Source organism: Cantharellus anzutake, assembly GCF_015039405.1.
Source record: "Cantharellus anzutake strain C23 chromosome Unknown EI90scaffold_50, whole genome shotgun sequence".
In the NCBI taxonomy this organism is placed as follows: domain Eukaryota; kingdom Fungi; phylum Basidiomycota; class Agaricomycetes; order Cantharellales; family Hydnaceae; genus Cantharellus; species Cantharellus anzutake.
Window position 1 is genome coordinate 169,236 of NW_024067000.1, and position 21,206 is coordinate 190,441.

The 21,206-nt window shown below is 51.1% G+C and overlaps 1 protein-coding gene across 1 annotated transcript; it reads right to left on the reverse strand.

The window, feature by feature from the left end:
- Window positions 1-19,474: 19,474 nt before the first annotated feature.
- EI90DRAFT_3018961 (uncharacterized protein) lies at window positions 19,475-20,994 on the reverse strand (the record flags this gene model as incomplete). The annotated part of the gene is made up of 7 exons (XM_039057281.1): window positions 19,475-19,851; window positions 19,908-19,964; window positions 20,018-20,113; window positions 20,169-20,272; window positions 20,344-20,388; window positions 20,442-20,483; window positions 20,507-20,994. The coding sequence occupies 7 exons, from the start codon at window positions 20,992-20,994 to the stop codon at window positions 19,475-19,477; spliced, it is 1,209 nt and encodes a 402-aa protein (XP_038912395.1).
- Between the last annotated feature and the right edge of the window lie 212 nt (window positions 20,995-21,206).

The window sequence follows — 21,206 nt, forward strand, 5'->3', positions numbered from 1 at the left end:
CAGACAAGATGACAGTAGACCGCTAAATAAAATTGTCGGCACAAACATATGTAAATACATGTTTCGAGGCTGTCCTCCAACAGCTTCACTGTTGTAGTTCCAGTGAAGATGTTGTCGAACCATATGTGGACGGCTCAACCGATTTGGTCCCTTAGGATCCAAGTCAAATCGTGCTGGAATGTGGAGGGGCCATTATAGTCCCCTTGTTGCAGCACATTGGATATGAAAGTACTGTCAGGGCACGCCCTGCCCGACCCCCGCTCCACACCGCTTCTCCCTCTTCCTTTCTCCTTTCCTCCTTTCTTCCTTTCTTCCTTTCTCTCTCTCTCACATGGACCACCTTTCCTGCTGCTCAATGTATCACCGGCACGCATGCCCATTTCCCCTCCTGTATCTTACCATCCCTATATCGCCGCCACTGCCGCTGCACTCTCCCCACACCCACAGCAGGCCCTCTCGGGATCTCCTGCGGAGGCACCTGGAGAGCCATGGCTGTGTGCGAGGGTGACGTGGCGCACCCCACGTGACCGATCCTGCATGTATATAATAACAGCTGGAGTGGGAACCGAAGAAGTAGCCTTCTTCTCACATTCCCACTTCAGACTAAGTGGTCAGGGACGCTCACCCCACAATGGGATCACCGCTATGCACAGCCGCTATTCGTCCCACCAAGTCCTGCATGCCGGGACCTTGCCGCTTTCGGAGCTGTCCCTGACAAGTACTGTACAGGGTACTCATCCCGGTGTATTGTATGCAGTCCAGTTCGATACAAATCTGTTCATATGTGTCTGTCATATCGATTTTCGATCAATAAGTTACCCGAGCCATACTGTCCATGATGGAATGCATGTCAGGCATGGGTGTGACATCGAGAATAGAGTTGGTATAGTGCCTGGCACTGAGGACCTCGCGGGGGGTAGATCAGGCATGCATACTGGCAGGCCCGATATGGGACAGCTGTCCCTGGCCACTCAGACTGAAGTGGAAAAGGTGAATTGTTATTGAAAGGGAAAACTACACTAACTTACATACCTGAAGTGGAAAAGGTGAGAAGGTTACTTCTTCGGTTCCCACTTCAGGTACATTTATGTACATGCGGCTTGAGTCACATGATGGATGCCACGTCATCCTCGGAGACAACCACAGCCATCTGGGTGTCCCTGTGGGGGATCCCAAGGGCATCCAGTGCAGGCGCTCGTGCTGGGCACAGCGGGGAGCCATCTGGGGAGTCTGGGTCGGGCAGGTCAATAGTACATTGATGCAAAGGAAAGTGGTCCATGTAAATAGAAAGAATAAACAGGAGGGGAATGATGGGAAGAATGAAATAAAGAAAAGAGAAGGGAGAGAGAAGAAAGAAAGAAAGAGGAGGGAAGGAGGGAGGGGAAGGATGGGCAGCGGGGCAGCGGGTGAGGTGTGGCCGGGTGGACCTGGGTGGGCCCGGGTCAGGTGGGTGTGCCCTGACATCACCCCCTCCTTAAGCCACTTTGCCTCGAAGCGGCCAGGCGATTCTCTCTCTCTCTTCCTGGGGCATGGGGGTGTGCCTGATGGAACTCCTCGATCCAGTTGGGGGTGTGGGTCAGTTGGTCATGGGGGAGCCATTGGTTTTCTGAGTTGGGCCAGCCTGCGAACTTCACCAGGTACAGGAGTTTTCAGCGCAGCCACTTAGAGTCCAATACTTTCTCGACCTCATATTCTTCCTCTCCATCTACCAGCTCTGGGCCTGGGCGGGGGTCAGCGGGTCACTCTGTGACTTTGTCCGGGTGGTATGGCCTAACGTTCATCACGGATATGACCAGGTGGATCCCCTTCTGTCATGCAGTGAGTTGGAGTTTGAGGGCGGTGGGGGAGACAACCTTGATGATTTTGAAGGGGCCCAGCCACTTATGGTCCAGCTTTTTGGTTGGGCAGTCAGTTGTGTTGTTCTGGGTGCTGAGCCATACTTGGTCGCCCTCCCGGTATTCAGGGGCTGTTTCATGGCCCCGGTCATAGTAGTGGGCCATCTCATCTGCCGCATGCTCCAGTGCTGCCTTTGCTTCCTCCTGCATCTTCATCATCCTTGATGAGAAGGCATCAGCAGCCTCTACCTCAGATGTGCATGTGGGTTCTGTCCCCATCCTGAGGTGCTGCCCGGTGTCTAGTTCGAAGGGGGTTCAGCAGGTGGAAGAGTGGACGCGGTTGTTGTAGGCGAACTCTGCTAACAGGAGCCAGTCCACCCAGTCGTCTTGGCGGTGGTTGACAAACACCTGGAGGTAGGCCTCAATTTCCTGGTTGACCCGCTCTGTCTGTCTGTCTGTCTGGGGGTGGTAGGGTGTCGAGGGGGTTAGCTTGACTCCCAGGACGTCCACGAGTTCTCTTGAGAAGCACAAGACGAAGGCACTTCCCCTGTCACTGAGGATCTCCTCAGGGAGCCCATGGTGTTTCCAGATTGTCATATCTGTGCATACCCGATCCCGACCCGACTTCCGGACCTCCTCCTTCCCCACCTCCAGAATCCTACCCTACCGCTGTCCGTTCCGATATTCACCTTCGGTCCTGGCACCACACCACCCTTCACCTCCCATGCCACCCCCACTCCTCCATCACTCTCCTTTCCTATCTCTGTCCACTCCGATAACCACCTCGGACTGAACACCACCCCTCTTGCCACCCTCCTCCTACTCCTCCTCCTACTCCTCCGCTCACTCCTCTGCTCCCTCCTCACAACACCTCCATCCTTCCGTCGTCCTCCTACTCTACTCCCGTCTGCTCCAATACCCACCTTTGGACCTGACTCCTCCCCTCTCTTCCTTCCCCTCTCTTCCTTCCCCTCTCTTCCTTCCCCTCTCTTCCTTCCCCTCTCTTCCTTCCCCTCTCTTCCTTCCCCTCTCTTCCTTCCCCTCTCTTCCCTCTGGTCCTCTTCTGCTGACCTCCCGCCAAGTTACGACCTTCCGCTGCTGACCCATACTTTGTACTCAGGCACTGCTTGTACCTTTGCTCCGAGCCTCCGTCATAGTCCCTACCTCGGACTTTGACTCCACCTCAGTCTTAGTCCATTGCATTGGTGACCTCATACTGCGTAAACACCATTGCCAATATTCCTCGGACTTTCAACCCCACCTCCGTAAGCTCCGCAACCTCCAAGCTTCGCAGATCATCTCCGGCACTTTCGCTGCTTGTAATGTATCTCTCGCGTTTTCCCCTCATCCCTATTTGGACTACTGCTTCTTCCCATTCTAGCCAGTTAGTCACCATCTGTCAGAACCATGCGAAGGTTCGCCGAGGGTAGCCATAGGCAACCGAGCATTGCCCGCTAGTGATAAAGGCGTCCTACACCCGACCGAGCTTTAGCGAGGGATAAACCCCACCGATCTCGAGGCCGGGGCTACTTAGGCGAGTGAGCCGGGATTTCGGCTTCAACGACTCTAGGAGGAGCGTTGCGCCTCGTTCTCGACGTGGTCCCGATACTTAGAAGGTCAGAGGTCTCGCGGGGACAGAGGTAAGCTCTAGGGGGTAATTCTAGTTGATTTCGAACTACAGTACAGGCATTAGTTACAAGCCGTATATAAGCGCTAGGGAACTGAATAAGGAATAAGTCGCCAGATCTCGCGGAGATTGCGGGCAGAGAAAAGAAACAGGAAAACAAACAAAGAGCACGTGCTCAAGACAGCGAAGGTCAAGCGTGACCTTCGCCGCGAGATAACAAGGTGTGGCGAAACATGGAACAACGGGTCGCGGCGCTCTGCGCTGCTAGGTCGTTCAACGACAAGGAGGAAAGGTGTTGTGGAGAGGTGGCGGGAAGTGGTTAGACGGCGACGGGCGGCGAGTGGAGTGTGTGGGGAGTGTTCGGGCGTGGGAGAAGGTCAGGGAGGAGGTCGTCTGGCCCCGGGGAACGCCGGGTCGTGACACCATCCCCACTTCCCCTCATCCTCCTGCCCCTCTGGGCCTCGCCCCCCTTACCTCCTTTCGGACATATCATAGGTTCTGCCTTATGACCTTCAGTACCGCTCCGCTTCTGTCATCCCTTTGTTCCCGTTCAGATGCCTTCGTTCCGATTCGGTCCCCCTTTGTTTCCTTGTGCTTTTGCCCCCTCCATTATATATATCAGTGCTTGTACATACTCGTGGAGGCTCAGTCCGAAATCGACCTGAAATGCCCCCTAGAGACTTCCTGCTTGCCTACTGTGAAATTAAGGACCAAATGGACAAACAGCAATGGCACAGCGCTCCGCTTGAGTCGCTGAGGCCAAGGTCCCTCCACGCTAAGTCTCCGATTCCACTCCGGAGTCGTCTGAATCTGCCCATCTCTAACACAGATGTGCTCTAAGAAGAGCTGTGCGATACCCACTGAGTCCACTGATGTTACAGTGGGGACCGCATGGATGCGTTTGTATAGGTGGTCCACTACGACCAGGATGGCGTTATAGCCTTTCGACTCTGGGAGCTCCCCCAACATGTCCACTGAAATTACCTGCCAGCGATGGGTGGGGACTTTGTTTGGGGTGAGCTTTCCAACCTTCCGTGCAGGGAAGGACTTGACACGGTTGCAGGTGTCGCATCTGCGTACGTATCGCCCGACATACTCTGCCATCCAGGGCCACCAGTAGTTGCGGGAGATGAGCTCCAGGGTCTTCCATCGCCCTGGGTGCCCCATCGCCTGCAAGTCATGGTGTAGCCGCACCAGATCATGGTGGAGTTGTGGGTCTTTTGGGATGTACACCCTACCCTGGTAGAGGACTAGCTCTCCTTGCTTCTCCCACTTGTCCAACCTTCAGCGTCCCCTCCCCCAATTATTGCATGGCCTTCACCACCTTCTCATCATGATCCTTCGCTTCATGTATCCTCTCTAGGATACCTGCCTCTTCACCCTCTACTGAGACTGCCTCTGTCGCCTGGGCTTCGAACCAGGCTGGTTGGAGGAGTGTCAGCCCCTCGTTGTCATCCTTTCCCTCTGGGTGGTCTGCACAGTGGGAGAGTGCATCTGGCTTCCCCATGAGCCTTCCTGGGCAGTGGACGAGGGAGAAGTGGAAGCGGGAGAGGAAGAGGGACCACCGGGCCTGACGTCGGTTCAGTCTTTGGGCTGTGCGGAAGTACCCTAAGTTCCGGTGGTCAGTGTAGATCTCAACCTCTTCTTCGATGCCTTCTAGGAAATGTCACCACTCTTCGAGGGCCCGGATGATCACGAGCATTTCTTTGTCATACACTTTGTAGTTCCACTCCACGTCCGTAAAGCTCTTGGACATGAATGCTACTGGGTGGAACTCTCCATCTGACTGAAGCTGGGAGAGGACTGCACCGGTTGTGAAGTTGGAGGCATCACACTCGAGCCTGAAGCAGCCAGAGTCTGTGGGGAAGGAGAGGACGGGGGCAGAGGTGACAGCTTCTTTGAGGGCATGGAAGGCCCGGTCCTCATCCAGGCCCCAGCTCCAGGCTTGGGCCTTCCGGGTCAGTGAGTGGAGGGGTCGCGCTTTCTCAGAGAAATCCTTAATAAACTGATGGTAGAAATTCATGAATCCTAAAAAGGATTGTACCTCTTTCACCTTGGTGGGGGTTGGCCTGTCGAGGACTCCACAGATCTTCACCGGGTCCATTGCAACGTTGCCCTCAGAAATGACAAGGCCAAGGTATTCAATCCTTGTCCACTCGAACTTGCACTTCTTGGGCTTTAGAAAGAGTTTCCTCCTCCACAACGTCTCTAGGACCTCCTGGACGACCTTCCGGTGCTCTTCTAGGGTGGCAGTGATGATGACAAGATGGAAGGCGATTGGGTCGTTGACCCTGATGCCCCCTTCGAGGAATTCATCGTGAACCGTCCACCTGGTTACCACTACTACAAATACTACGATGCCAAACTCACTGAAGTGCATGGCAAGCCCCTACCCCCACCAACATATTGTCAATCAGTGGCCCTTCCTACCCGCTTCTATGACATTGACCATGTCAATAGAATTGAATTCCCAGACACAGCTGCGCTCCTCCGTGACAAAGAACCTAAGTGGTTGTCAGGGCACACACCCTGACTAGCCCGGACCCGGACCCACGTCCGGACCCGCTTCCACCCGCCACGCTTCCCGCATGCACGCACGCTCCACATGCCACATGCTCCGGGCCCGGTTCCTACCCCTTCATGTGACTTCTGGGTATCCCCGGAAGTTTTGCTGATATTGTGGCCACTGTGGGAAGATGAGAAGTTAGTTTCCTTCTCATCTCCTCACCCACAGTAGGATTGTGCCCTGGATAGGGCTGGCCAGACCTGAGGCTGTGGGCCATAGGGGAGGGTCATGGGGACCCGGGAGTTGTCCCCTGACAGTGGTTCAAATTGGTCCGAAACTACATACACACCAAAGAAGGTGTGAGATTCTACGCTATGATGTACCATCTTGCCTGGTCATTCAAGATGGGCAAGCCCTCGCAAGAGGATGTCGACACCTGTACCAACTGGTACAGGGTGGCTACAAACAGCCACGCCTCATGAATGCATATGTCGTGCGACAACATTGAGATGGAGGCAAAAAGACTTCCTGACCAGTACCCCCCGGCTCATATTGCACGGATGTACATCCTTGTGTGTCGATGGATAAAACCAATGACTGACAATGCTCGTGAGTGTCGTAAGATTCAATGTCAGGAACGAGCACTTATGTACTCGAACCCTCCCCCAACATCATACTCAAACCCACCTATGATGTACATGAGCCCACACCCTGTGGCATACTCAAATGCCCCACCTCTGCCACAGTACCCCCCTCCAACATATGCACACTCGTCAGTGTACGAATCCACCCACGCACCACCAGTGTGTGGGCATGCTCCCTCCACTTCCCATGGATGCAGCCATCCCGTGCACCATGCCCATTACTTGCACCGTCATCAAGATGAGGATTCGTCCATGAATGACACTGACGTCAAGACTCATCACTATGACGACAACTATCTCAGCAACGATGTCGCTGTCGATGCAGCAAGGTCCATGATGACTCGTAGGACCACATTGAATCGCCCATCCGGCTCTGGCCTGTCCGGGTCTATGCCACATAAACAGATGAGGAACTGATCCCCTCATATCCCTACCTTCATCAACAACAGGGCCGTCATTGATTATTAACTTCTTACTTTCGTCAACGACAATGCTGTCATTGATTATCTGCATTGTACCTTTCCTCTTTCATCAATGACAACGTTGTTGATTATTCACTTTCCTCTTTGTCGACGACAACTCTGCCATTGACTCCACTGTCAACATCATCACTGTTGACGATGGTATTTAATGAACTCACAACGACAAGAAAGTCGTTTCATCATCGACAACTGTTGTTGAGATCTGGGTGCATATGTTCCAGGAGAAACTCTAAGTGGGCTTTGCCTACAAACTACTATTATAGCCTCCTGCAATGAGTGTGCCCCCGTTTGCATACATCTTTTGTATGTAGAACATTAAAATTTTATTTCTTTAAAATGCTTGTTTTCCCCTTGTGTATATATGCTTGTACCCTGTCTGCGATTTAATATCGCAAGGGAGGAGGATGTGAGGCCCTGGCCCATGTCTATATTCCACCCACAACATCAATTGATGTTGTGTTGTCTGATAATTATGTCGCAACACTAATTTAGCGTCGTGGAAGCTTCTCTATTTATTTGTGCTGAGAATGCATTAGAATGTATATAAACCTTCGGGGCAGCTGTAAAAGGTGGATCAGCCTTTACTTCTACCCTGTTAATATACAGCCCATCAAAGCATATACTTAGACAGACTAACTGAGGCCTGAGGTGAATGGGGGAACGGAACGTACCGTCCCCAAAACAAGTAAGAATCCTTTCAATAATACAAGACAAATAGGAACAAAGGGAAAACCCAAGATAGACTTACCCACTTGCTGGGTTGGCAAACTTGTGAGAGAATTGCCTTATTGAGCACTGTGGAGTGGGTAGATGAAGGGTGGAATTAGCGACAGCTATTGGATAGTTGGAAAACCTTTGTGGGGTTGGCGGAGGTCCTAGGAGGTCCATAGTAATATTGGGTAGGTAGAAATATTAATAAACATCTAAGATGAGGATAAGGGGTACCAGAGATGGTACTGGAGATCGGAGGCAGAGGTGGACTGGAGGTATACCGGAGGATATGGTGGAGGTGAGGGAACAATCCCGCATGCATGCAGACCCGTGGGAAAGTTCTGGGTGAGTTACAGTTGAGCCCAAGCAAACACTTGAAAAAAACTTGCCGATGCAAGGAAACTCCCTGAACATGTATAAACCACTTTCTTTTGTGTGTCGGTATCATTTCCGTATGTCACAATTGCCCAAATCAAAGATTTATTTTCATTGAACCATGAAATTTTTGCCAGTGGCGAAAAAATAAGTGCTGGAGCTGTTACAGGAATGGGTTCTGGAGAACCCAACCTGAGCCGTTCGGCTCACTAATGGAGGTGGCTGCGTAGCCATCAGAGGGAGAGCAGAAAAGGATGGGTGTATGGAAGTACAACCTGTGGGTTGGCCAACGGTAACTTGGCACTCCTGGGAGCATACCGGTAGCAAGTATGATGTGGGCTCCTTGAGGGAGCCACCTGGCTGTCTGCTACCAGGGACTTGGCGCTCCTGGGAGCGTGCCGGTAGTGGGTGTGCTGGGAGTGTTTGACTAGCGGCGACTTGGCGCTCAATGGAGCGTACTGGTAGTGAGGGATACTGGGACTCCCAAAGGGAGTCACCCAGTTGGTGGCTATCGGTGACTTGGCGCTCATGGGAGCGTACCGGTAGCGGGAGTTGTTGGGGAAAGCGGGCTGGTGGACCAGTGCACAGTAGTGGGTGACTGTGGGAAGTGGGACCTGCGGGTGTGTGGCCAGGCATCCTGGAGCTGCCTGGACCATATCCTTCTCCTGAGGAGGTGGAATAGGCTACAGTTCCTGATAGGGAACTTCTGGTTGGATGGGAGTAACCACTCGACCACCCAGTGGACTGGTGGGAGCGGGCAGCAGGAGGTTGGGCATGGGAATGCCCCCCTCGTTGCGGTTTTGTCATGGAGAGGATGAATAGGGAGGTGGACATGGTTCCAGGGTTACAGGTTGAGTTTACAGTGGTGGCACAATGGTGAGGATGTTACAATCACAGTACAAGGTTTGTGGGTTATGTATTCGATAATGATCAACATCCTCGGCATTTGCCTTTACATGTCATATGACTGGTTTCTATCTAATATCAAAGTCTCAATGGTCAAGGGAAGTCCCTTGAAACTTAACAATTCCCCCAGCCAGCACCAAAACCCAGTGGGAAAGCTTGGCATGGAGTTTGACAGAGAAATATAATGAAGGAGGGCAGAGACAACCTACCTACTTGCAGTCACGGACCATAAGAATCTAGTCCATCTCTATAACAGGGGCCCAACTCTGGTACCATTTGAAAGGTCTTTTGAAAGTAAACATGATTCCAAACAAGTGCCAATGATACATGCAACAATGTGGCAGCTGGAGGGGTGTCTTGGTTTGTTGGTTGAGTCCGAATTGCTTCTGACTGATGTTGACTCGACTACATATGTCAATTTTCAACCGAGCTTAACTCCTGTATTCAAATGTCATTTAATCCTCTCATAACCTACTGGGTACCAATTACACTTATTTATCAATTTTATTTTGGAAATTGGGTCAAAAAATTTTGCCATGGCTAAAATAAAACAGGGAAAAATCTGAACATTGTATTTTTACGTCACTAGAGCAAAAAGGAGTTGTTTGGTGCAGAAATGAAGCTTATATATTCACTAGATCTTGCTGTGGGAAATTTTCAGACTTTGCCTGGTCTCAACTGTACTTGCCCAGAAACCATCACAGCCACAACCGTGGGAACTTTCTGGGTGAGCAGCTCACCCAGAATCTTCCCACGGGGGGGTGCCAATTATGGAAAGTCGGCAAAGAGCCGAAAACTGTATAGTTCCTGGCTCCCATTTGTAGTGGCTTCACAGGAGGTTGAGAAGGTTACCCTTCTTCTCAACTCATTTCCTGTGAAGGCAAGTGTAACTAGCTACTCCCTAAATGCATAGCAACTCATTTCCTGTGAAGCCTGGGGCTAGCCCCCTCAGTGAGTTTGAGGACCTCAGACTGGGACTAGATACCCCAGCGACTAGGAGGATTCCCCTGGGTCCATCATGGAACGAGGGCTGGGCCCTGACAATATGACAATGCCCATTCAAGTTCCAATTGTTAGTATCACAACACTTGCTATGTAATGCTATAGTCCGGGTACCGAATATGAAGCATTTGTTGCACAAACAATGATCGACAGTGGCTCGCAGTCCTTGTTAGTATCCGAAGATTTTGTCGAAAAACACCAGTTAAACTGTGCTGCATTGAATCCTGCTATTCCCATCTGGGGCTTGGATGGAAATCCTCTGTCCAATGGCTCCATATCTTAAGTTGTGACTCTCAATATTAAGATTGGGAATCATTTGGAATTCAAGTCATTTGGCGTTGTAAAGATGCCTTGGGATCTTCTTCTTGGTGTCGATTGGCTTCGGAAGCATAATCCTGACATAGATTGGAGTGTCAGCTCCATTTGGTTCTCTTGTTGCAACTCCAACTCCAGCCACCCAGGTGCTGTTTCATCAAAATCGGGAAATGTTGATTCAATTGATATTTCAATGCTTTCAGCTTGTGATTTCTTTAGAATCAACGATGTTTCTCAATTTGGCCTTCTTGCTTATGACCCAACTCCAGTCTCAGTTCTTGGTGCAGCAACTGCATCTTCTGGCTCAAGGAATATTCTTCAGCCTTCAGGTGATTCCGTCGCATCTAAGGTTCCAGCCAAATTCCACAAGTCTTTGTTGACAAGGAGGCTATGGAGCTCCCTCCTCATCAGCCTCATGATATAGGAATCGAGTTGGAAGAAGGGAAAGTTCCACCATTTGGGCCGATTTATTCGTTGATGGACAAGGAGAGGGAAGTTTTACGGACCTATCTAGCTGACAATCTAGCGAAAGGGTTTATCCAGCCCTCCACATCCTCCACTGCATCGCCAATCTTGTTCATGAAGAAAGCAAATGGATCGCTAAGGTTGTGTGTCAATTATCGGGGCTTGAATGTGATCACTGTTGGGGTACTGAACCAAAGTGTCGGCCTGACAGGCTCTGTTATGAGAGGGGAGTCAGGCAGGTGTTGGCTGGGCAGCGATGAGAGTGAGAGAAGAGAGTTGGTTCTCACTCTGCTGCCAGGTGGTAGATAAGGCAGTGATGGGGAACCAGGGGAGTGGGATGTGGGGAACCAGGACTGTGGGATGTGCAGGCATGGGTGTTGGAGGTATCATGACATACAAACAATGACATAAAGGTGGAGGTCACAGGTGAGAGAATATCAAAGAAGTAGGAGTAAGTCGGAATTGAATGAACTGGGTAGGGGTGGTACTCTGACAATCACTGTTAGAATGGGCGGATTCAGACGACTCCGGAGTGGAATCGGAGACTTAGTGTGGAGGGACCTTGGCCTCAGCGACTCAAGTGGAGCGCTGTGCCATTGCTGTTTGTCCATTTGGTCCTTAATTTCACAGTAGGTGAGCAGGAAGTCTCTAGGGGGCATTTCAGGTCGATTTCGGACTGAACCAAAATGAGTATGTACAAGCGCCGATATATATAATGGAGGGGGCAAGAGCACAACACAAGGAAAACAAAGGGAAACTGAATCGGAACGAAGACGTCCAAACGGGAACAAAGGGTAGAAGGAGCGGAGCGGTACCGAAGGTCATAAGGCAGGACCGGTGATACGTCCGAAAGGAAGTAGGGAGGGCGAGGCCCAGAGGGGCAGGAGGATGAGGAGAAGTGGGGATGATGACTAACTGGCTAGAATGGAAAGAAGCAGTAGTCCAAATAGGGATGAGGGGTAAACATGAGAGATACATTACAAGCGGCGAAAGTGCCGAAGGCGGTCCGCAAAGCTCGGGGGTTGCGGAGCTTACGGAGGTTACGGAGGTGGGGTTGAAAGTCCAAGGGACATTGGCAATGGTGTTTACGTAGTATGAGGTCACCAATGCAATGGACTAAGACCAAGGTGGAGTCAAAGTCCGAGGTCGGGACTATGACAGAGGCTCGGAGCGAAGGTACGAGCGGTGTCCGAGTAGGAAGTACGGGACAGCGGTGGAAGGTCGTAACTTGGCGGAAGGGTGGCGGAGGAGTACCAGAGGGAGGAGAGAGGGGAAAGGTAAGGAAGAGGGAGTGGCAGAGAGGAGAGTCATCAGGTCCGAAGGTGAGTATTGGAGCGGACAGGGGAGGCATAGGAGGATGACGGGAGGGTGGAGGTGTTGTGAAGGGGGAGCGGAGTAGGAGGAGGAGGAGTAGTAGGAGGGTGGCGAGAGGGGCAGTGTTCAGTCCAAGGTGAGTATCGGAGCGGATGGAGATAGGGTAGGAGAGGAAGGGAGGAGTAGAGGTGGCGTGGGGGGTAGAAGGAGGTGTGTTGCCAGGACCGAAGGTGAGTATCGGAACGGCAGCGGTAGGGTATGACTCCGGAGGTGGAGAGGGTGGAGGTCCGGAAGTCGGGTCGGGGTTGGGTATGCACGAATATGACACATGTCGGTTGAACTCGATGACGTATTTATTGATGTGGTGCCTGTCTTTCATGTCCAGGGTCATCAGTTGAACCTCGGCATCGCCCACAGGATCGTGAGGGCCGAAGTTAGTTTGGAGTTCATTAACGAACTCTTGATAATCATTCATCCATCGCGGACGAAGCATAGAATTCTGATCGAATAATAGATCCGGCTCGAACCAATCGAGGGCCATTCCCTTGAGGTAGGACTGCGCAAAGATGACCTTAGTGTGGTCGCTAGTAAAAGCGAGGGGACGGTCCTGGAAATTGAGCTTGCATTGGACCAAGAATACTCGGAGTTCTCGGGGATCCTTTCTGTCAAACTGTTCGGGCTCGCAGACTTTGGTCCGGAGAGCAGAGGATGGTGGTGGTGGTGGGCGCCCAGTGTGACAAGCCAGACTGGCAATGGCTTGGGCTAATTGTGCAATAGCCACGTTGGAGGTGGGTTCGGCATCGTTGGTGGTTGGGACAGTGGGGATGGGAGGATCAGCAGGAGGAGGGTCAACGAAGTCGGGGACCTCAGAACCGAGTCCAAAGAAGTGGGTGGGGTCTATGGGTTGTTCCGTGGTGTCTCCGAAGTCGGAATCTGCAACTGGTGATCGATTCCTAATGGGGCACATGATCGGAGTTGATGGAAGAGGGGTTTCAAGATTAGAAAAGCTTCGAAACTCAACTGGGTTTCTCGCCAATCGACTAGGACCAGGCTGAGAGGGTTCTGGGGAAGGTGAGGCAGAGTTGGGAACTAATGTGCATAGTTGTGAACCAGTGCAGAGGACTTTTGGTGCCATACAAGATGTGTACTAGTCAGGGAGTAATAAAATCCTGTCAGAGACCAGGTTCAAGACGAAGGAAAGTCTCTGTGGCGGAGGGCTTCGGCCTCAGCAACTTATGCCAAGAGCGCTGTGCCTAGTAACACGTCCGTGCCTCAACTTACTAACTGGCAACCAGAACTGAAGGGGGGTAACTCTAGTCGATTTTATTACTGAAGTGTAACCTATGTACAAGCTGGATATATATATGGTTACAGTGAAGACGGGTCCGCAAATGGCGGAGCCAAACAGAGCGGAGCTAATGGGGTTAAACATTAGCCGACTGAATATTACCGATGAGTCGGGTCATGGGGTTAACAGAAAGGCAGGCGATAACCCAGAAACAGAAAGGAGGGATGGGCCTGAAGGTGGGCTCTGCAGGGCAGGCGAGTGTATTGCCCATCAGAGGCGGGAGTGCGCTAGCAGACGTCGGAGCTGTCCGGAAGTTTTCAGGGCTCCATACTTAGGGAGGCATTGGTAATAAATTGAAAGGAGGGGGTGGTGACCATCGAGGGGTACCGAGAGGATTGCGGAATACAGGAGCTCCGAGGTTAGTAAAGAAGGAGCGGAGGTAGGCCGGAGGGATCGGAGGGACCGGAAGTCGATGGCCAGGAATGGATATGACAGTAAGAGACTATGTTCAAAGACGAACATAGGAATGATGAGCTCGACAAGCTCAGGAATAAGTATGAAATGTTGCAGAACGAGGCTGATGACCTGCATTCTGAAAACAACCGTCCCCATCAACAGATCAAATCCCTCCATAAGGCTAACGACAAACTCAACGAGGATGTCTTTAGAGTCACATGCATGGCAAGGGGATGCCCTGCGTCTCCCAAACCCACCCCGCTTCAATCTTCTGCTCCCTCGTCATGGCCCACTCTCCCCCAAACCATTGTAATCCCCAGGGTTGGCCTGGTGAATCCTGCGTTGGCCAAGTCTGTGCCATCGAAAAAAACCACCTCTTCCAAGAGATGGGCTCCCACATCCGAGACAGACACAGATCAATTTCAATCGACTTAGCCATCAATATGTCCAAATTGTCAGGCACGTTAATGATCAAGTAAGCCTGGATCGTGTTGTGTAGTCCATCAAAATAAATCGACCTATTGTTAGAACTGGGCAAGGGTGGACGATTCTGGAGGGGAACTGGAGACTTAGCAAGGAGGGACCTTGGCCTCAGCGACTCATGCGGAGCGCTGTGCCATTGCTGTTTGTCCATTTGGTCCTTAATTTCAGAGCCGTTGAGCAGGAAGTCTCTAGGGGGCATTTCAGGTCGATTTTAGACTAAGGGCCTAAAACAAGTATGTACAAGTGCCGATATATAATGGAGAGGGCAAAAGCACAAGGAAACGAAGAGGGTCCGAATCGGAACAAAGGCGTCTGAACAGGACAAAGGGAAGACAAAAGCGGAGCGGCACCGAAGGTCATAGGTTTAGAACCTGTGGTACATCTGAAAGGAGATAGGGGGGCGAAGCCCAGAGGGGCAGGAAGATGAGGTGAAGTGGGGATGATGACTAACTGGCTAGAATGGGAAGAAGCAGCAGTCCAAATAAGGGTGAGGGGAAAGCACAAAAGATACATTACAAACAGCAAAAGTGCCAAGTATGATCCATGGAGCTCGGAGGTTGCGGAGCTTACGGAGGTTGTGGAGGTGGGGTTGAAAGTCCGAGGAATGTTGGCAATGGTGTTTACATAGTATGAAGTCACCAATGCAATGGACTTAAGCCGAGGTGGAGTCAAAGTCTGAGGTTGGAACTATGACGGGATCTTTGAGCGAAGGTACAAGTGATGTCCAAGTACAGGGTATGGGACAGCAGCAGAAGGTCGTAACTTGCCAGAGGTTTGGTGGAAGAGGGTCAGAGGGAGGAGAGAGAAGAGAGGAGTGGGGAGAGGAGTGGAGGAGAGGAAAGGTGTCAGGTCCAAAGGTGAGTATCGGAGTGGACGGAAGGAGGGTAGGAGAGTGGTGGAAGGGTGGAGATGTTGTGAGGAGTAAGAGGAGGGTGGCAAGAGGAGTGATGTTCGGTCCAAGGTGAGTATCGGAGCGGACGGAGATAAGGTAGGACTCTGGAGGTGATGAAGATGGGGGTCCAGGAGTCAGATCGGGATCGAGTATGCATGGATATGACTGTCAGGGGACGACTCCTGGGTCCCCATGACCCTTGTTACAGATACGGAGTCTCCAACGACCATATCCATCGCATGGTCAAAGACTTCTCCTCTCTATCATTCCTCCCCTCTTTCTCCCTTCCGTCCTCTATCCCGATACCCTATCCTCCTTACCCGTTCTACCCCTTTCCCCCCCCCTCATGCAAAGCTTTCCCCAATTGGGGTTTTGGTGCTGGCCGAGGTTATTTGTGTTTCGTGGGATTTCCCGTGACCTTACCATTTGTAGATAGTCACACGTCTTGTACAGAAACCGCCGAAGGCGGTTCCCGCTAACTAACAACTGCTCTACAACTGTCTCGTGTACCATCTTCTGTAACAACTCTCCCTGTGACTCAACTGAACCCGTGTGATTGTACAACTCTCAATATGTCTTATATGTCTGGTTATATCGAGTCCTCTAACAGCCCTCGCCATGAGAACTCGAGGTTGCGAGTCGAAGACTCTTGACATGAATTTCGTCCTTTGGAATCTGTACCCTATGGGTCCTCTTCACTACGCTCTCCCCCCAGTACTCGACACACGACATCCCATCACGATCATGGAGATCGTGAACACTCTGAGGCCCACTTACCCATGATGCCAGCATGTTCGCTATGCAAACGCCAAGTAGCCGCCCATCCACCGTCTGTTTCTTCCTTCGCCAGTCATCATGTTTCCCTGCCAACGGTACGTTCCCTTTGGGAACGCCAAGTCACCGAAGGCCCTAATAGTCAGTCCTCATTGCACGCCTATGATATCAACCCGCTACCAGTACGTTCGCACTGCGAACGCCAAGTACCCGATGGCAACTATACGAAGTTCTCACCCATCTCACAAGTCGCGACCTCGCACACGGTACGCTCCATTGAGGAGCGCCAAGTACCCATGGCTGACCCGTCTGTCCTGGTATCTCTGACTACCTATCATCAATCCCTTAATAGCTCACTACATCACCAATCGCGATCAATGGGAATTCGATCATCTGCTCCCAGGCAAGACTGGGATCACTCACCGATTACATATCCCATTATGGTACAGACTAGACATGACCCTCGTCATCCCACTATAAGAATGGATCGAGGAATGGGGAATTTCCCCCATCCCCGTAACAACCCTCCCCTATGGTCCACAGCCCTGAGGTGTAACCAGCCCTATCCAGGGCACAATCCTACTGTGGGTAAGAAGATGAGAAGGAAGCTAACTTCCCATCTTCCCACAGTGGCCACAATATCAGCAAAACTTCCGGGAATATCCAGAAGTCACATGAAGGCAGGATCCGGGGCCGGATCATGCGGCGCACGGAGCATGAAGCGCACGGAGCATGCGGCGCGGGAATGCGTGCGGGAAATGTAGCGGGTCCGGATGCGGGTCCGGGTCCGGGCTAGTCAGGGTGTGTGCCCTGACAGAGACATCCGTCAAGTCCACTCCCGCTCAGGGTTACAGCTAAACCGTAACAATGTGGAGTTCTGGAGGAGGAGATGGAGGTCCAGAATCAGGAGTGGAGGTCTGGAGTTGTATGGATATGACAATGTCCGTCAAATCCATCCAGGGTTATGGCTTAACCGTAACAGTATCCATACTGCTAGACTCTGAGCCATCTATGTCAGTAGAGGTTTGGGACAGGATTAAGCGATGGTGGCGCTGATAGTAGGAATTTTGGAGACTGTAAGCATGTGTCAGGGCACAGACAGTTATCTGGCCGGCTGTCACAACCGACAAATCCCGGGGCTCCGTCAGCAGCAAACCAATGCCGATAGGCGAATCCGCTGACCTGAAACCCATCCTAACCAGCCCCCAACCCCATGTCTGGCCCCCTGCCTTACTGCGTGAGACTTGGCCAGTAATCAGAACCTAGACCCTGCCGGTATTCCGACCTTACCTCCAGTTCCTGAGCCCTTGGCGCTCCCAGCATTCAGTCATGCCTGCCTTGTCTCCATCCGAACCACACTCATCGCTTCCCGCTATGTGGTCACAGCCATGCCCCACTTCCGTGCATTCCGCACCCTCTGCCCACTCCGCACCCTCTGCCCACTCTGCACCCTCTGCCCACTCCGCACCCTCTGCCCATCTGCACCTTCTGGCCACTTCTGGTTGCCCTTGACACCTCAGGTCAGGTCAACACTCCCACTCCCCTCTGTACCTCTGTTGGCCTTCATGCTGTCCTTGTGTGACAGTGCTGGCAGATCAACCTCTGTTCGCGGACTTGTGTCAGCACCGCACCGACCCCGCTTATTTGCGGACTTGTATCGGCACCGTGCGCTGACCTCTGCTTTTCCTCTGGCCATTTGTCACTTGGCAGCTTATCATTCATTCCTTGCCAAGTGCCATTTATTGTTTGCTTCCCTGCCAATATCGGCGTTTGATCCCCTCTTTATTGGCACTAGGTTATTGATCTCATTCAGTTATTCATCAATAACCCTTGCCACTTATTGTTTATTGATCTGTTCCTCGTTTCCAGTTCCCGGGCTCTTGTCCTTATTTAGTCTGACAATCCCCGCTTATCTCCGCACCGGACCGCGCCGGACTGACCGGCCTTTCTATATTCCCTCTTGCCTATTTATATACCTTGTAAATACTTTTGGGGACCTCAGTCTGAAATCAACTAGAGTACCCCCTGTCTGGTCTGAGTCTCTCCTTCTGCAAAGGGGGCTTCCCCCCCTCTGAGTCCATGCTCGCGGAGTCCGCGCTCCTCCTACAGGTCCGCTCCGCCCGCAAGTCTTGTTTGAAGTCCGCTGTGAGTGTCAATCCGTAAATACGGGATCTCCCCCAAATGTCAAGCTCAGGGCACAGCGCTCCACCTGAGTCGCTGAGGCCGCGATCCCACTCTGCTAACCTTGAACAGCGCTTCTGGACCCACCGCATATTTCCACCCACATATCCGTGCGCGCGCTCCAACAGACCTCTGCATCACCTCCGACCTCAACTCAGACAGAACCCAATCCGTCTTCTATCCGCCTTCTGACAGTTTGTCCGACTCTGACAGTATTCCGTCTCTGACAATATTCCAGACTCTGACAGTACTTCCGACTCCGACAGCAATCCAGATCTCTGACACCGGCCCGGACCCCTATCCGGATAGGTTGAGTACCCATAAGCCGATATCTGCATGTGATTTGCCGTAGTTAGAATGCAGGCTGTATTCAATGCGCTATTTCCGCTATTGCATCATCCCTCACCCGTTATTGCCCCCTTATCCACATGATCTATTCTCCTATCAGCTACCATGTGTTCCCAATGTAGCCGCGCTCTTATGAGTTGCGGAACTCATGTATATAAGGCCTTATCGCCAGCTGGGTTGGCCCCCCAGCTTTTACAACGACTAGTTTCCCGGGGAGATTCTTACACGTGAACTGACATGCGGACTCTGACAGCATGCTTCAGTGTCGCAAAAATCAGTTGTTCATGGGGGCTGAGAGTCGGCATCAGCTGTATAGTTCTTACATAAGTCATTCATGCTCAGGGCAGATGGTGTTAAAGAAATATTAATTAGTCTAAGATATGGACCATCTTTGTGAACGCCCCATAACTAGTTCGAAACTAATCCTAAACTGTGAAAACTATTGAGGCAAAACTGTACCCACACATGATGGAGTTGCATTCAAGTTGTGTCTTAGTTTTGCTCCAGATTTGCCTTTGTGAATCCCCCTATTACTCCCATAGCATCCCAGCAATTTGGATGTAGCTTTGGAAATTTTTGAACCAAATGCCTTGATACTAGAAATGCCTGCTATGCAGCCCTGACCTTGCTTGAGACCCGACTTTTTTGCATCCGCTTCCTGACAACGTAAACTGCCTCCACAACATAAGTTATTTTGATTGACACTATCGATACTGAGTAAAATGAGGATTGAGATAAATTTTTTCTAATAAATGTTTAAGAATGAGAGTTATGTTTTGTGTGTGGAGCAATAAATATCAAATGGTGCGCATTTAGCAGAAAGAGTGTGTAGCGCAGAGTCAAAAGCATGGTGAGAGTTGACGTTCTTTTCTAGTGGCAGCACTGGCACTTTGCCAGGGAGAATGATGGTCCTGAGAATGCACGCTTTGAAGGTGACCTGTTCTCTGCACGGCCAGCAGTGATGATCTCAGCTTCCTTCAATACAATAATTTCACCAACTTGCACCGAAAATGTGGCATGTCCTCCAATCAGGTGGCATGTTAGAGTGAAGGAGAGTTGCACAGTTGCCCCCCGTAGCACAGACTCGTATTCAGAGGGGGGGATCACACCCTCAATACCCTCACGATAGGCTTTGAGGGGATTCGTATACCAGTGTCCACTTGCTACCATGCGATCACGAATGCCTATATTCGACTTGGACACTGGCCAGTGTTGCAGGCCAAATTCATCCCCGAGGAATGCATCGTCTATACAGAAAGCTAGTCAGTCCATTGATACTTATATCTTAACTGTAGGAACACACCAGGGTCATCCTTGCCGACATCAACGTCGTCACTCTCCTGATCAATCCCACCGGTAGCTGGAGGGTTTTGTTAATATAAAGTGAATTAGATAGTTTCACTGTAAACTTACTTTTCACTGTTGACTCAGGAGTGCGAGGAACAAGAATGCGTGGCCCAGCTGTCGTAGATCCAATTGTCTGAGCTGGGGGTGTACACGCTCTTTTTCCTAATATTGTGAATGTTTATCAGATTATATCAAGTCTTTCAATTCATGTACATACTTTTCTGGCCCAGTTGTGGAGCACCGGACTTCACTATGTCGGCACTATCTTCAGCCACAACTGGTTGCTTACTCCCTGATGGTTCGGAACCAGGAGTCGACGCGCTGCCTATGTAACAAATAAACCAGATATCCGGATATGAAAACATTATGTGCCAGGATTGCAAAGTTCATACCCTTTCCCCCATCGAGAGTGGAGGGTGTTGGCGTATGCGAAGTGCCTAGTGTCATAAATATGGAAGAATACAGAGGAGCGAAACTTCAGACTACTTACTGGCCAAAGCCGACTATGATGCTCAAGTGAACAAGTTGAAGACTGCAGAAATATAAGAAAATGACATTACCTCAAACATCCGGTGGATGATTTTTATTTCAGTGCCAAGGGTACCCTCGTCCGTGACAATGGAGTAAACCGAAGTTTGTCCTTCGCGTACCTGCCCTTCCAGTGCCTTCAGATTCTTAACGTACACTGGGAAATCTTCATATCCAAGGATATCTTCATCTCCAACACGTTCCAGTCGAGCCCAGGAATTGGCCTTGCCCATGGCTTCTTCCTCTGTAGTTCTTCCACCAAAGTTCACACTCGCAGCTTTAGCTTTGAATCCACCATCAGGAGAGAAGTAAAAAGGGCTTCGGACAACTTTGAAACAACCGTGCAACAAAGTGGGGGGAGGGTTGTGTGCAGCTGGCGTCGATTTGTGAGTGAGCACATGGCATCGGCCACCTTTGGAATATGACCATTTGAGCTGAGAAATCACATCTGGGTCGCCCAAGTAGATGCCATCGATATGACTGCGGAGCTCGTCATTGGATGGTAGAGTGGGCATGGGTTGTGTGAGTGCACGGAAGGGTGTTGTGGGGAGGAAAGTCGGTGGGGAGATGCTGCCTACTTTTAAATCTATGAATTTGGACACATTTTCATCACAACTCACATATGGTGTGTATGACAGAGAAAACCACTCACTAAGTCGGCATCATACAGTTTCACATCGACCACCACATGTAAGCGCCATCAGTGAAATAAAACGGCCAGCACAGT